Here is a 14,940-nt window from a genome sequence, read left to right as displayed (position 1 = left end):
ACAACAACAATTACTACTACTACTACTACTATCACTATTATTATTATTATTATTATTATTATTATTATCATTATTATTATTATAGGTTTAAATAAAGTATGTCTCGTTTTCTACCTTTCTCGTTTTTAACACAACATGCATATTATTCATAAAATATTGGGCTCTTTTTGGGCTCTTTTGGAGGGTGGAGTCCGCGGGTTTTGGGCTCTTTTTGGAGTAAAAGTGCGCGGGAATACTGCCGCAGACCTGGCAACCCTGGCTCCTACTCTCTCTCTCTCTCTCTCTCTCTCTCCTCATGACTGTTTTTCAAAGCTATAAAGATGATTATCAGGGTTTTCAATGGTGTTTCTCCTGTTATTAATGTAGAAATGTTGTTAATCTGTCACTAAAACCGTAAAAATACCCTTGAAGACCTGTGCAACTCCTGACAGAGAGAGAGAGAGAGAGAGAGAGAGAGAGATAACTAGCAAAAACACTCACACACACATACACACACCAGTGCATTTATACGAAGGACTCTTCTGAACTAGACGAGGTCATACTTTGATGTATAATTTGGAAATCAGCTATTTTTTTCTATTAAGACACACGCAATTAAACGCTGATTTCCGGACGTGTCACTTGCGATCATACCACGTACTCTCGTGGCCTTGCAATGCGCGGCTGCTTAAGGGATGCACGTTCTCTACTTATGATACAAGTTATTTCCGAAACGTGTCATTTTTTTTTTTCCCCTACGTCCACTCAGAGGTGAAGCATACGCAGCTCACTGGCCCTTCCTTCCGCCTCCATCTTTCACTTTGTCCTCCAAAACCGTGGGGAGGGTACAGTGTCGCCCCACACACTCGCCACTCACTTTTCCCGCCTTTCTTACACTCTCGGGCGCCAGCAAGGCCTAGTACCTTTATATATCACACAAAACCAAAGTTAGTCGTGCTGACTAACTTTTCTTAGTAAAACACATGGGGTCTAGAACGAGTGGCAGCATTAGTCACAGTGACTAACATAATGTTAGTCAATTTGTGACTAACTGAGCACTCAACCTGAGTATGGTCTTACTCAAATATATCTGACTAATGCCTTCGTACTGTTCACTGCTTCTACTAACCACATTAGTAAAGTGGATCATAGGTTAGTCAATTAAATGACTAATTAGTTAGTCTTTCTTAGGCAGATGATGAATCATTAGTACCTTTAATACTAGCAGCTAGCTACTGCTGTCTCAAGGTTAGGGAGAGAATAGGTAATAAATTCAATATATTCATATACAATTAAATGTTCCCTACATTTCATTGCATTAAAAAAAAAATAAAATAAAAAAAATAAACACTATAATTTTTATTATCTATAGTATAATATGCTTTTCACTTGAACATTTAACAGAAAGCTCCCCTCAAAACTGTAATGATATATAAAACATATGTAAAAAATAAACTCCATTAGTAACACTTCATCCTAGCATGAGAAAAAAAAAAAAAGCAACACAAAAACAACCTGCTTTAACAAGCCATTAAGTAAATAATACACATTTGTGAGTATTAATCACTAAAACTTGCAATGCGGAAAAGAAAGTAAGCATCTCTTAAGATATGAATATTAAACCTTCCTCCCATTCATAAACTAAAGGAAAAAATATGTAAGTAAAGTTAACATAAATTAAATGTAAGGAGTTACAGACCCTGTAAAGAATAATTAATTAGTCCACTGCTAATCATTATATCACAGTACTTTTAAGAAACTTAGGGAAACAACCAGTGCAAAAATAGACATTTAACCTTATTTGTACAAGCTTTTAACCCAGATCATATCCATATGTCACCATTAATCCTTTAAAGCCACACAAAAAAAGAAAATGAGTATTTCTATGGGATATACTAACTAAACAAATCTACAGAAGTGCTCAGAACAATAATAAAGAAGCTTCACGTATCATTTGCAATAACATAGAGAAATAAAAAAAAAAAAAGGTAAAAAAGGCATAAAAAAAAAAATAAATAAATAAATAAAATATATATATATATATATATATATATATATATATATATATATATATATATATATATATATATATATATATATATATATATATATATATATATATATATATATATATATATATATATATATATATATATATATATATATATATATATATATATATATATATATATATCATATGGTACATGAAGAATACTTCCCGATTTGGAGAGAGAGAGAGAGAGAGAGAGAGAGAGAGAGAGAGAGAGAGAGAGAGAGAGAGAGAGAGAGAGAGAGAGAGAGAGAGAGAGAGAGAGAGAGAGAGAGAATGTCTACTCTCCATTCATTATATATATATATATATATATATATATATATATATATATATATATATATATATATATATATATATATATATATATATATATATATATATATATATATATATATATATATATATATATATATAACAAGAACAATTCAGTAAGATTTCATGAATACTGGGTTGGGGGGAAGGGGAAGTACAAGTATTTCCTTTTCCTTTTAGAAAACTTATTTACATAATGTTATGTATTTATTTCACTGATTAATCTTTAACTAGTAATTGACTAGTGTGTGTGTGTGTGTGTGTGAGAGAGAGAGAGAGAGAGAGAGAGAGAGAGAGAGAGAGAGAGAGAGAGAGAGAGAGAGAGAGAGAGAGAGAGAGAGAGAGAGAGAGAGAGAGAGAGAGAGAGAGAGAGAGAGAGAGAGAGAGAGAGAGAGAGAGAGAGAGAGAGAGAGGCATTATGTGTGAAGTTGAATATATTTGGAAGCAGATTTATGCATTTTTGTAGCTTAATTCTGTCTTTACTTCATTGAGTTTTACAAGTAGAGATCTTGTTTTTGAAGTGTTACCTTTGTCATACTTGATACCTAAGAGATGGGATGTTGTGAAACGGAGGAAATGTTCACAATTTTTTGGGTGTTGAATATTAAACACAAAGCCCTGCTACCAATGATTCTACAGCCATAAAAATACATGTTGTTTCAGCTACAGGTGCACCATCAAATACACACTACACTGCCCTGTTCTTAGTTCTTCTTCTGGTACCTTAAGGAAGAAATAATAGTGTAAACATAATAACATTTTGACATTAAAATAAAATTTATATGTAGATGTATATCTTAAGGTGATAATATATTCAGAAATTTCAATATATACACACCTCTCTAAAATCAAAGATACTGAAATTTAACCTTAGTAAAAATGGAGTCTTTCCTTTCTCCAAGCAGGTGAAGTAACCCCAATATAACTAAGCAAGCATCTGGTGCAAATAAATAAATATATAAATAAATATGATAATCAGTAAATCAAATAAACAAAAGAAAATTAACTGTGTAAGGAAAAAGTGAAGATATGCTCACATCCAATAGGACAGTCCACTAATTTGAGTACCAATCTTTTAAAAGTCTCCTGTAATTATTGCTTTATCACATAAGAATTAACAAAAATAAAGCTCCTCGATGGTTCTACTAATTATATGAATGACAAGCATTTTGATTGAATGCTCAGAACGACCAGTATACTAATGATTTTTGTCCTTTGTGTCACAGCAGCAAATCTTTTGTACGAGTATGCGGTTATGTTTTTTACTTGAGACACTATTTGGGTAATATCATAATGCAATAATGCTTTGTCTAGCAAGTCCTCATAAGAATATGATGAGTACTGATCGAAAAAAAAAAAAAGAAAGAAAGAAAGAAAACCCCAGCCGAACCTACATGCCCCGACATAACGCACTGATGTTCCGAACTCCTGATTCTTCTCATCATATCCATCAAAACAGTGTGAGAAGTCCTGAACTTCATCACAACCATGGAAGAAATCTTTATTAGACTGTTTGCACTTGCGCTAGTGCCGGCAAAGGTGACTCCAAGAATTCTATCTCCACACGAATTAGTGACCTGTATTATTGGACTGCAAGGGAAGAGGATGCAGCTAACATTTCTAAAAAGATTGATAATATTTACATTTTAAATTTCAAATTGGACAGCCTATTGGGTTTATTTACACTAGAAATAATGTCTTTCCTTACGAGAGAGAGAGAGAGAGAGAGAGAGAGAGAGAGAGAGAGAGAGAGAGAGAGAGAGAGAGAGAGAGAGAGAGAGAGAGAGAGAGAGAGAGATGCTTTACACCTATTAAAATCTTTAACATCACTTATGCTGCAAACAATTATTTAGCCATAGCACTCAGCCAAAAATTTGATAGAAGAGCAGGAATTTAACAATTAAATTTGTACCTTTATAGAAATTGGTGCAAGCATTACAGTTAGATAAGTCATGCTTAATACAATGTTTGGTTTTTGCATGCAGCATAGTTTCATGAATACGAGTACTAAGCTTATAAAAGTGAAAGATGCATTGCTAATGATGAAAAGATACATATATTAAATTGCTACCAGCTACTGAAATGAACAAATTGAACTAGACATTACTCACATTGACTTTCATCGTGGTCATAGAGTTCAAGTAAGGTTTCCATATACAGAGGAACTGCTTTACTTTTTTTGAGAATGGCAATTATTGGGAGCCTATATTTCTCCAACCCTTTCAAAACTGCTACTCTTGGGTCTGGTTCATCCGCTTGTGGTTCTAATCTCAGGAACTCCTTGATTATCTGTAAAGATATAAGCATCAAATAATTATAAGTGAAGGTTACAGAGATGAGCATCTGCAATAACTGTACTTAGTTATGAGTGCTTATCTCCCGTCACTGAGGCCTTTGAGCCTGAGAGGGAGAATGGAAGTACCAGTAGTTAAATATCAATTACCTACTATAAAATATAAATAGCTATATACATTATAGCCCTACAAATAAAGTTAACAATTAGTAACAATATGTAGCAAAATCCATAAAGTGTACATATATACACACTTATGCCATCAAAAGTCTGAATCCACGGGTACAAGTTCAGGATTTCTGCTACAAGAATGTTCCCATTGATTATTTTTTTGCGGCTCTCAGAGAGTGTCAACTGCATGAGGCGTTCAGCCTGAGGAAAATCATTAAAATAAAATTAGTTTTCCTGAGTTGACTGTCCCGCCAGGCTCCCTCTCTCCCTCATATATATATATATATATATATATATATATATATATATATATATATATATATATATATATATATATATATATATATATATATATATATTTATATATACAAGCATCATTTTTCAGTGGCTATCCACCAGTACCATTGAAATTGCTTACATAAGAGCAGGTATTTTTAAACAACACCAGTAAAGAAGTCTCTGAAATATAAAAAAGATAAATCAAGCGTACAAATATCACATACCTTATCTAACTCGGTATCTTTCTTCATCCAATGTAGAGCAAGCCACTGTCTATGTCTCTCTAATGACTCATCATCTTCTGAATGGGGCCTTGGTGGAAGGTAAGCCTTTACTCCATACATCAGTGGATACGTAGTCTCTTTTGGCGCTATGCAAGGGATCTTCTTTTTCCTTGACGTCACCTCAGTCACTGAGGAATCCTGCCTTTTTCTTGAATTCTGAAACTTGCGCTGGATGCGCAATTTCCATTGCAGCTGCAATTCATGCTCCTCGAGATCACTGTTTCTCAGGATGGCAGGAAATGATGTCAAAACAGCATTTGCGATATTCATATACTGTTCTGATGTTGGATAGCTGAAATATGATAATGATAATAATAATAACAATAATAATAATAATAATAATAATAATAATAATAATAATACTAATAATAATAATAATAATAATATATTATTAATAATAATGTCACAATACCTTGATATGTAATAATGATGATAACAATAATAATGATAATATCAATCTAGCTAACTATATAGATGGCTTAACTCCTTTTATTATATTATTATTATTATTATTATTATTATTATTATTATTATTATTATTATTATTATTATTATTTTTGTTCTTCTTCTTAACAATCACCTAATTGTGCTTTTGTCCCAGTGAAATTGGCAGATAGTGGGTACACTATCTGAATAGTACACTCAAAGGTGGTTTCACACCTATCAGTGCCGTATTAGTATCGTATAGTGTCAGTGATATCCATGTCGCTTTCGTGACGTCTATGCACACATATCCCTTTCAGACGTGGAGTTGGCTATGATTGTCATAATTCTTCATGAAGAGCAAGATGCTTGCTTAACAAAAAATAAAGAAAAGAAAAGTGGGTACATGAAACGTGGAAGAAAAAGAGAAACTGAAGGAGATTTTGCTACTCTGTGCAAGGAATTAATTAATGATGAAACAAAAAATTTCCAGTACTTAAGAATGTCCAAAAACTGTTTGATGACATTGCTCAGTGATGTGTGGTGTGCTGTGGTATGGTGTGGTGTGTTATGATGTGATGTGGTGTGATGTGGTGTGTTGTGGTAAGTATAATGTACAATGTGATTAATTACATCAATTAAAAAGAGTATTTATCACCATTTCAATTTCTTCTATTTTATTTCAAACACTTGTCCGACATCCGTGAAAATTTTTAAAATACCAGTGACGACGATATTCCATTTCACGGAACGGAGACGTAACAATCACTTCTGTCAAAACACGGTACTTCGCCGGACGTGTGTAAATACTTCCGCTGAAATCCAAAATGATGAATTTTTTTTTTACTGACACTGAAGCACTGAAGAGCATGAAACGAACACGGCACTGATGTGTGTGAAGCGACCTTAACCTGTATCCCTCTGGAGGCATATTCCTGAAGTCTGGTAATGTTTCGGCCCATTTACTCTTGTAGCGGTTAGGTTAGGTTAGATTAAGTTACGTATAGGTAATTTTGTGGAAGAATCTCAATGAGACTATTTTAGAGAGAATCCTACAGTTAGTTTTGGAGCTACAGCCTAGTGTCCATACAGGCTGGCGGACGACTCCTTCCAGACTTCAGGAATATGCATTCTGGCCCTTCACAAGAACTGACATCAGATCCCGGTATGAACACAGGCGGTGCATCTCGTGTTCTTTTGTCCCTCTTCTCATTGCCTTCCTATTATATATATACACGAGTATATATATATATATATATATATATATATATATATATATATATATATATATATATATATATATATATATACATACATATATATAACACTCAACATCCCTACATGCAACAAAACTTACCAAAACACACTCAAAATACACTCAAAACATCCAAAACACAACCAAAACACATCACAACACCCCAAAATACCCACTACACTCACCTAAACACAACCAAATATTGAATATTCACTGAAAACACCCTGTAACATCTAAAAATATCCAAATAACCCACCCCAATCACGCGAAATTTATCCAAAACACACTCACAGCACCCCAATATACCTAAAACTCATCCAAACACACTCAAAAGATTTAAAACACCCAAAATACACTACAACACCCCAAAACTCATCAAACACACCCAAAACACATCAAAACATCCAAAACACACTTAAAGCACCACTCAACACCACAAACACGCCACAAACACACCCTTAAAGACCCAAAACTACTTCCACACAATCAAATACACCTCAAAAGACCCGACACACACACCCAAACTCACCGAAACACTTAAAACAGAAAATAAACCCAAAACAAACTCACTACACCTCAATATACCCCCAAACACACCCATAACACACAGAAACATCCCACAATATACTCAAAACACCCCACACGACTCAAACCACTTACAATATAACTAAAAACATCCTAAACCACATTTAAAACACCCAAAATTTACCCAAAACACAATGATAACAGCAAATATACACCCAAAACACACCTAAACACCACCAAAACACACTCTAAACACCCCACAATATTCCTACATACATCCTAAACACATAAAACACCCAAAACACACCAAATATTACAGAGAACTGCAGCGCAGAAAGGGAAACTAAGCTAAATATTGTTTACTTGTTTTGCCTCCTCCTCCATTTCTTTTTATTTCTTCCTTCTCCTCTTTCATTTCTCTTATTTTCTTCCTTCTACTACAACTATCTACATGCCTGACTTTAGAAACAGCTGGAAACACTTGGAAAACACTGTAAATTACGGTAAATATTGAGGAGACACTGGAGCAGACAGAGTCCCGAATCCTTGATGACGTCACAGGCGAGGTGCCGGCGCCCCGCTGCCATACGTACGTAATGTATTTCATTTTGAAATTGACCCATAGAAAAAATGAAGCTAGGCTCGAATGCATTATATATTCTGACTTGACAATTACTTTAATTAATATTCACAATATCAAAACACCTCCAGTCTCAGTAGTTATAAAGAAATATTATGTGAAATATGGAAAAAGTGTTGGAAATTTTCACACCATTAAAAACACTGAAAAGTCCACCTATTCCACTTTACACTGGTAAAAAAACATTTTAAAAAATCTGAACTATTTTTTAAAATAATGCACACTTAGTTACAAGCTACAATAAAAAAATAAAGAAGCTAAAAAATGACAAAATCACCACTTTCAACGGGACAATAAGCCTATCAAATTCCACATACTTAACTCAACAGGAACGCAACATACTTTAAAAATCATAAACGATTTTTTGAAGCAATAAAATCTTCATTAAAGCCTCAAATAAAAAAGCCAAAAACCAGGCTGGGTAAATTTCACCGTACAAACTGCCCCTTATTTACATAAAAAACACCACCAGATTCAGCACATTTACTTAACTGAAGCAAGAAAAACACTTCAAAAGCAACGAAATATTTTTAGAAACCATAAAATCTTACTATACAAGCCAAATAAATTAATTCAGAAAAATAAAAAAAAATATTGGAACCAACAAGCCGGAACAGGTGCCAGTCCATCATGACGGCCCTCGGGGGCGACCTCAGTGGGGGAGCCGGCGGCCATGTTGCCTTATTTATTCCTATATAACACCAAAACCAGGCAATGACAGATATATCTGACCAGCGGATATGAAGGCTAGACATGTGGATCCATCTTGTGATATGTTAGGCTTACAATAAGTGAGAGACGAGGCAAATAATGGCTAATAACACAGCTGAGGGCTTGTTTACATATTAGCGAACATTAAATATTTGAATAAATTTCCAACTCTTTCCAGACTCAGACGTAAACAAAACCTAAATATAAATAATTAACCCCTAAAAAAACTAAATAACGAATAATGAATCCTAAATAAACGAATACAAGACACTACAGGGAGGATTAGGGTGTTGTGAAGGCAGTAAGGCTGACTGAGGAGAGATTGGCCCCGCTAGACTCACCTTACGTACTCGTGCCTCTCTGGTGATGCTTGACGGTGCTTGGTGCAGGAAGAAGGTGTCGGGAAGACGGAAACACTAGTTAATAGAGCGTGTAGGGCAAGATTGACCAGTGCTGACCAAAACACTGCAGCCAGCCAGCCGCTCGCCGTGGTAACTCCCCAGCGCCACCTGTCACTGATCCAACACCCACCCACACACACACACACAAAAGTTGACATGCTATCAAATAATATGTCAAATAATATAAATATCCTCACTTCCTGACTCTCCTTTCCCCACTCCACCGATAAGTGATTATAAAAGCAATCTTCACTCAGTGCGGCACCGTGTCACCGCAGCAAACACGAACTAGGGCAGAATAGGCTCAACTGAAATGCTCCTACCAGAGTCGTTCCTGGTATTGGGCGTGAAAAATATGGTTTCCGCGGTTTGGCGCTTTTTGGGCTCTTTTTACCGCAGTTGGGCTATTTTCTGGGCTACTTATATTTGAAAATATATAATATACTCTTGCCTTCCCGACATACCAAATCAGGGAGTAGACTCACTCATATGTTAAGGAATGGCGCCAGGTCAGCCAGCAGAAGGGTGTGAACAAGTCTCCCCTCTCCCTAAGGGGATTACTACTGGGGCCGCATGACCTCATTAAGACTGTAGGACACCCATCCTGAACACCTGCATGCCGCACCCATAATTTCCACATTCACCTCACAGCACACACACTGAAACACAGCCAGTTTATTCTCAGCCTCATAGCTGCCTCAGCCTGCCTGGAGGAGATACAAGTATACTGGATACAGGCCACGTGCATACGTGTGTACGCTCAAGTGAACATGAGCAAGTGGTCGAAATACAGCAAAAGATACTGTAAAGAGTGGGAACAAGAGGACGGGCTCAAGACGTGGATAAGGAGTATACCCGGCGATGATACTCATGCATCCTGCAAATTTTGCAAAACTGTGATTAGAGCCCATCACAGTGACCTTATCAAGCATGGTCTAACAGCAAAGCATGAGAAAAATGCTGCTCCATTTTCTAACATGAGGACTCTGTTTCATTCAGGGATATCAAGAACAAAAGTCACTAGTGATGCAAAAGTTGCTGAGCTGAAGTTAGCAGCTCACATTGCTTGTCATTCAAGCGTCAGGACAATCGATCACATGGGTGAGCTAGTAAAAGATGTTTCTGGTAAGGATATATCCTTACATAGGACAAAATGCACGGCACTCGTAAACAAAGTGTTAGCACCGTGTATGCTGAAGGAAATGTGTTGTGACATTGGAAAAAGTGAATATTCATTGATAATAGACGAAAGTACTGACAATACTCTTTATTATTGCTGTTACTACTACTACTACTACCACAACAACAACAATTACTACTACTACTACTACTATCACTATTATTATTATTATTATTATTATTATTATTATTATTATTATCATTATTATTATTATAGGTTTAAATAAAGTATGTCTCGTTTTCTACCTTTCTCGTTTTTAACACAACATGCATATTATTCATAAAATATTGGGCTCTTTTTGGGCTCTTTTGGAGGGTGGAGTCCGCGGGTTTTGGGCTCTTTTTGGAGTAAAAGTGCGCGGGAATACTGCCGCAGACCTGGCAACCCTGGCTCCTACTCTCTCTCTCTCTCTCTCTCTCTCTCTCTCTCTCCTCATGACTGTTTTTCAAAGCTATAAAGATGATTATCAGGGTTTTCAATGGTGTTTCTCCTGTTATTAATGTAGAAATGTTGTTAATCTGTCACTAAAACCGTAAAAATACCCTTGAAGACCTGTGCAACTCCTGACAGAGAGAGAGAGAGAGAGAGAGAGAGAGAGAGAGAGAGATAACTAGCAATAACACTCACACACACATACACACACCAGTGCATTTATACGAAGGACTCTTCTGAACTAGACGAGGTCATACTTTGATGTATAATTTGGAAATCAGCTATTTTTTTCTATTAAGACACACGCAATTAAACGCTGATTTCCGGACGTGTCACTTGCGATCATACCACGTACTCTCGTGGCCTTGCAATGCGCGGCTGCTTAAGGGATGCACGTTCTCTGCTTATGATACAAGTTATTTCCGAAACGTGTCATTTTTTTTTTTCCCCTACGTCCACTCAGAGGTCAAGCATACGCAGCTCACTGGCCCTTCCTTCCGCCTCCATCTTTCACTTTGTCCTCCAAAACCGTGGGGAGGGTACAGTGTCGCCCCACACACTCGCCACTCACTTTTCCCGCCTTTCTTACACTCTCGGGCGCCAGCAAGGCCTAGTACCTTTATATATCACACAAAACCAAAGTTAGTCGTGCTGACTAACTTTTCTTAGTAAAACCCATGGGGTCTAGAATGAGTGGCAGCATTAGTCACAGTGACTAACATAATGTTAGTCAATTTGTGACTAACTGAGCACTCAACCTGAGTATGGTCTTACTCAAATATATCTGACTAATGCCTTCGTACTGTTCACTGCTTCTACTAACCACATTAGTAAAGTGGATCATAGGTTAGTCAATTAAATGACTAATTAGTTAGTCTTTCTTAGGCAGATGATGAATCATTAGTACCTTTAATACTAGCAGCTAGCTACTGCTGTCTCGAGGTTATGGAGAGAATAGGTAATATATTCAATATATTCATATACAATTAAATGTTCCCTACATTTCATTGCATTAAAAAAAATAAATAAAAAAAATAAACACTATAATTTTTATCATCTATAGTATAATATGCTTTTCACTTGAACATTTAACAGAAAGCTCCCCTCAAAACTGTAATGATATATAAAACATATGTAAAAAATAAACTCCATTAGTAACACTTCATCCTAGCATGAGAAAAAAAAAAAAGCAACACAAAAACAACCTGCTTTAACAAGCCATTAAGTAAATAATACACATTTGTGAGTATTAATCACTAAAACTTGCAATGCGGAAAAGAAAGTAAGCATCTCTTAAGATATGAATATTAAACCTTCCTCCCATTCATAAACTAAAGGAAAAATTATGTAAGTAAAGTTAACATAAATTAAATGTAAGGAGTTACAGACCCTGTAAAGAATAATTAATTAGTCCACTGCTAATCATTATATCACAGTACTTTTAAGAAACTTAGGGAAACAACCAGTGCAAAAATAGACATTTAACCTTATTTGTACAAGCTTTTAACCCAGATCATATCCATATGTCACCATTAATCCTTTAAAGCCACACAAAAAAAGAAAATGAGTATTTCTATGGGATATACTAACTAAACAAATCTACAGAAATGCTCAGAACAGTAATAAGGAAGCTTCACTTATCACTTGCAATAACATAGAGAAATAAAAAAAAAAAAAGGTAAAAAAGGCATTAAAAAAAAAAAAAAAAAAAAAAAAAAAAAAAAAAATATATATATATATATATATATATATATATATATATATATATATATATATATATATATATATATATATATATATATATATATATATATATATATATATATATATATATCATATGTTTGGTTTTTGCATGCAGCATAGTTTCATGAACACTAAGCTTATAAAAGTGAAAGATGCATTGCTAATGATGAAAAGATACATATATTAAATTGGTACCAGCTACTGAAATGAACAAATTGAACTAGACATTACTCACATTGACTTTCATCGTGGGGATTTAGCTTCAAGTAAGGTTTCTATATACAGAGGAACTGCTTTTCTTTTTTTGAGAATGGCAATTATTGGGAGCCTATATTTCTCCAGCCCTTTCAAAACTGCTACTCTTGGGTCTGGTTCATCCGCTTGTGGTTCTAATCTCAGGAACTCCTTCATTATCTGTAAAGATATAAGCATCAAATAATTATATGTGAAGGTTACAGAGATTAGCATCTGCAATAACTGTTCTTAGTTATGAGTGCTTATCTCCCGTCACTGAGGCCTCTGAGCCTGAGAGGGAGAATGGAAGTACCAGTAGTTAAATATCAATTAACTACTATAAAATATAAATAGCTATATACATTATAGCCCTACAAATAAAGTTGACAATTAGTAACAATATGTAGCAAAATCCATAAAGTGTACATATATACACACTTATGCCATCAAAAGTCTGAATCCACGGGTACAAGTTCAGGATTTCTGCTAGAAGAATGTTCCCATTGATTATTTTTTTGCGTCTCTCAGAGAGTGTCAACTGCATGAGGCGTTCAGCCTGAGGGAAATCATTAAAGTAAAATTAGTTTTCATAAGTTGACTGTCCCGCCAGCCTCCCTCTCTCCCTCATATATATATATATATATATATATATATATATATATATATATATATATATATATACAAGCATAATTTTTCAGTGGCTATCCACCAGTACCATTGAAATTGCTTACATAAGAGCAGGTATTTTTAAACAACACCAGTAAAGAAGTCTCTGAAATATAAAAAAGATAAATCAAGCGTACAAATATCACATACCTTATCTAACTCGGGATCTTTCTTCATCCAATGTAGAGCAAGCCACTGTCTATGTCTGTCTAATGACTCATCATCTTCTGAATGGGGCCTTGGTGGAAGGTAAGCCTTTACTCCATACATCAGTGGACACGTAGTCTCTTTTGGCGCTATGCAAGGGATCTTCTTTTTCCTTGACGTCACCTCAGTCACTGAGGAATCCTGCCTCTTTCTTGAATTCTGAAACTTGCGCTGGATGCGCAATTTCCATTGCAGCTGCAATTCATGCTCCTCGAGATCACTGTTTCTCAGGATGGCAGGAAATGATGTCAAAACAGCATTTGCGATATTCATATACTGTTCTGATGTTGGATAGCTGAAATATGATAATGATAATAATAATAACAATAATAATAATAATAATAATAATAATAATAATACTAATAATAATAATAATAATAATATATTATTAATAATAATGTCACAATACATTGATATGTAATAATGATGATAACAATAATAATGATAATATCAATCTAGCTAACTATATAGATGGCTTAACTCCTTTTATTATATTATTATTATTATTATTATTATTATTATTATTATTATTATTTTTGTTCTTCTTCTTCTTAACAATCACCTAATTGTGCTTTTGTCCCAGTGAAATTGGCAGATAGTGGGTACACTATCTGAATAGTACACTCAAAGGTGGTTTCACACCTATCAGTGCCGTATTAGTATCGTATAGTGTCAGTGATATCCATGTCGCTTTCGTGACGTCTATGCACACATATCCCTTTCAGACGTGGAGTTGGCTATGATTGTCATAATTCTTCATGAAGAGCAAGATGCTTGCTTAACAAAAAATAAAGAAAAGAAAAGTGGGTACATGAAACGTGGAAGAAAAAGAGAAACTGAAGGAGATTTTGCTACTCTGTGCAAGGAATTAATTAATGATGAAACAAAAATTTTCCAGTACTTAAGAATGTCCAAAAACTGTTTGATGACATTGCTCAGTGATATGTGGTGTGCTGTGGTATGGTGTGGTGTGTTATGATGTGGTGTGGTGTGATGTGGTGTGTTGTGGTAAGTATAATGTACAATGTGATTAATTACATCAATTAAAAAGAGTATTTATCACCATTTCAATTTCTTCTATTTTATTTCAAACACTTGTCTGACATCCGTGAAAATTTTTAAAATACCAGTGACGACGATATTCCATTTCAC

General features: G+C 34.9%; 2 protein-coding genes across 4 annotated transcripts; both read right to left on the bottom strand.

Moving 5' to 3' along the window:
* Window positions 1-2,822: 2,822 nt before the first annotated feature.
* LOC135103993 (uncharacterized) lies at window positions 2,823-9,574 on the bottom strand. Of its 3 annotated transcripts, none has more exons than XM_064010855.1 (5): window positions 9,267-9,573; window positions 5,312-5,663; window positions 4,456-4,633; window positions 3,214-3,281; window positions 2,823-3,067 (listed from the first exon to the last, which is right to left on the bottom strand). In XM_064010855.1, the coding sequence occupies exons 1-5, from the start codon at window positions 9,482-9,484 to the stop codon at window positions 3,008-3,010; spliced, it is 876 nt and encodes a 291-aa protein (XP_063866925.1). In that variant the 5' UTR covers window positions 9,485-9,573; the 3' UTR covers window positions 2,823-3,007. The 3 variants fall into 3 exon arrangements, with proteins under 3 accessions (XP_063866925.1, XP_063866926.1, XP_063866927.1); XM_064010856.1 differs by having other exon boundaries at window positions 9,276-9,573; XM_064010857.1 differs by lacking the exon at window positions 3,214-3,281 and having other exon boundaries at window positions 9,267-9,574.
* A 3,238-nt stretch (window positions 9,575-12,812) lies between these two features.
* Window positions 12,813-14,086, bottom strand: LOC135103992 (uncharacterized). Its single transcript, XM_064010854.1, has 2 exons — window positions 13,732-14,086; window positions 12,813-13,095 (listed from the first exon to the last, which is right to left on the bottom strand). The coding sequence occupies exons 1-2, from the start codon at window positions 14,059-14,061 to the stop codon at window positions 12,925-12,927; spliced, it is 501 nt and encodes a 166-aa protein (XP_063866924.1). The 5' UTR covers window positions 14,062-14,086; the 3' UTR covers window positions 12,813-12,924.
* Between the last annotated feature and the right edge of the window lie 854 nt (window positions 14,087-14,940).

This window comes from Scylla paramamosain, chromosome 10 (genome assembly GCF_035594125.1).
Source record: "Scylla paramamosain isolate STU-SP2022 chromosome 10, ASM3559412v1, whole genome shotgun sequence".
NCBI classification, from domain to species: Eukaryota; Metazoa; Arthropoda; class Malacostraca; order Decapoda; family Portunidae; genus Scylla; species Scylla paramamosain.
This window is presented reverse-complemented; position numbering and strand designations above follow the sequence as displayed.

Coding starts and splice junctions, on each gene's coding strand:
- LOC135103992 (XM_064010854.1), bottom strand. CDS start 14,061: ATGAATATCGCAAATGCTGTTTTGACATCATTTCCTGCCATCCTGAGA. Junction 13,096..13,731: donor AAGATCCCGAGTTAGATAAG/GTATGTGATATT, acceptor ATATCTTTACAG/ATAATGAAGGAGTTCCTGAG.
- LOC135103993 (XM_064010855.1), bottom strand. CDS start 9,484: ATGTCAACTTTTGTGTGTGTGTGTGTGGGTGGGTGTTGGATCAGTGAC. Junction 3,282..4,455: donor TGACCACGATGAAAGTCAAT/GTGAGTAATGTC, acceptor TATTTGCACCAG/ATGCTTGCTTAGTTATATTG. Junction 3,068..3,213: donor AAGACTCCATTTTTACTAAG/GTTAAATTTCAG, acceptor TTCTTCCTTAAG/GTACCAGAAGAAGAACTAAG.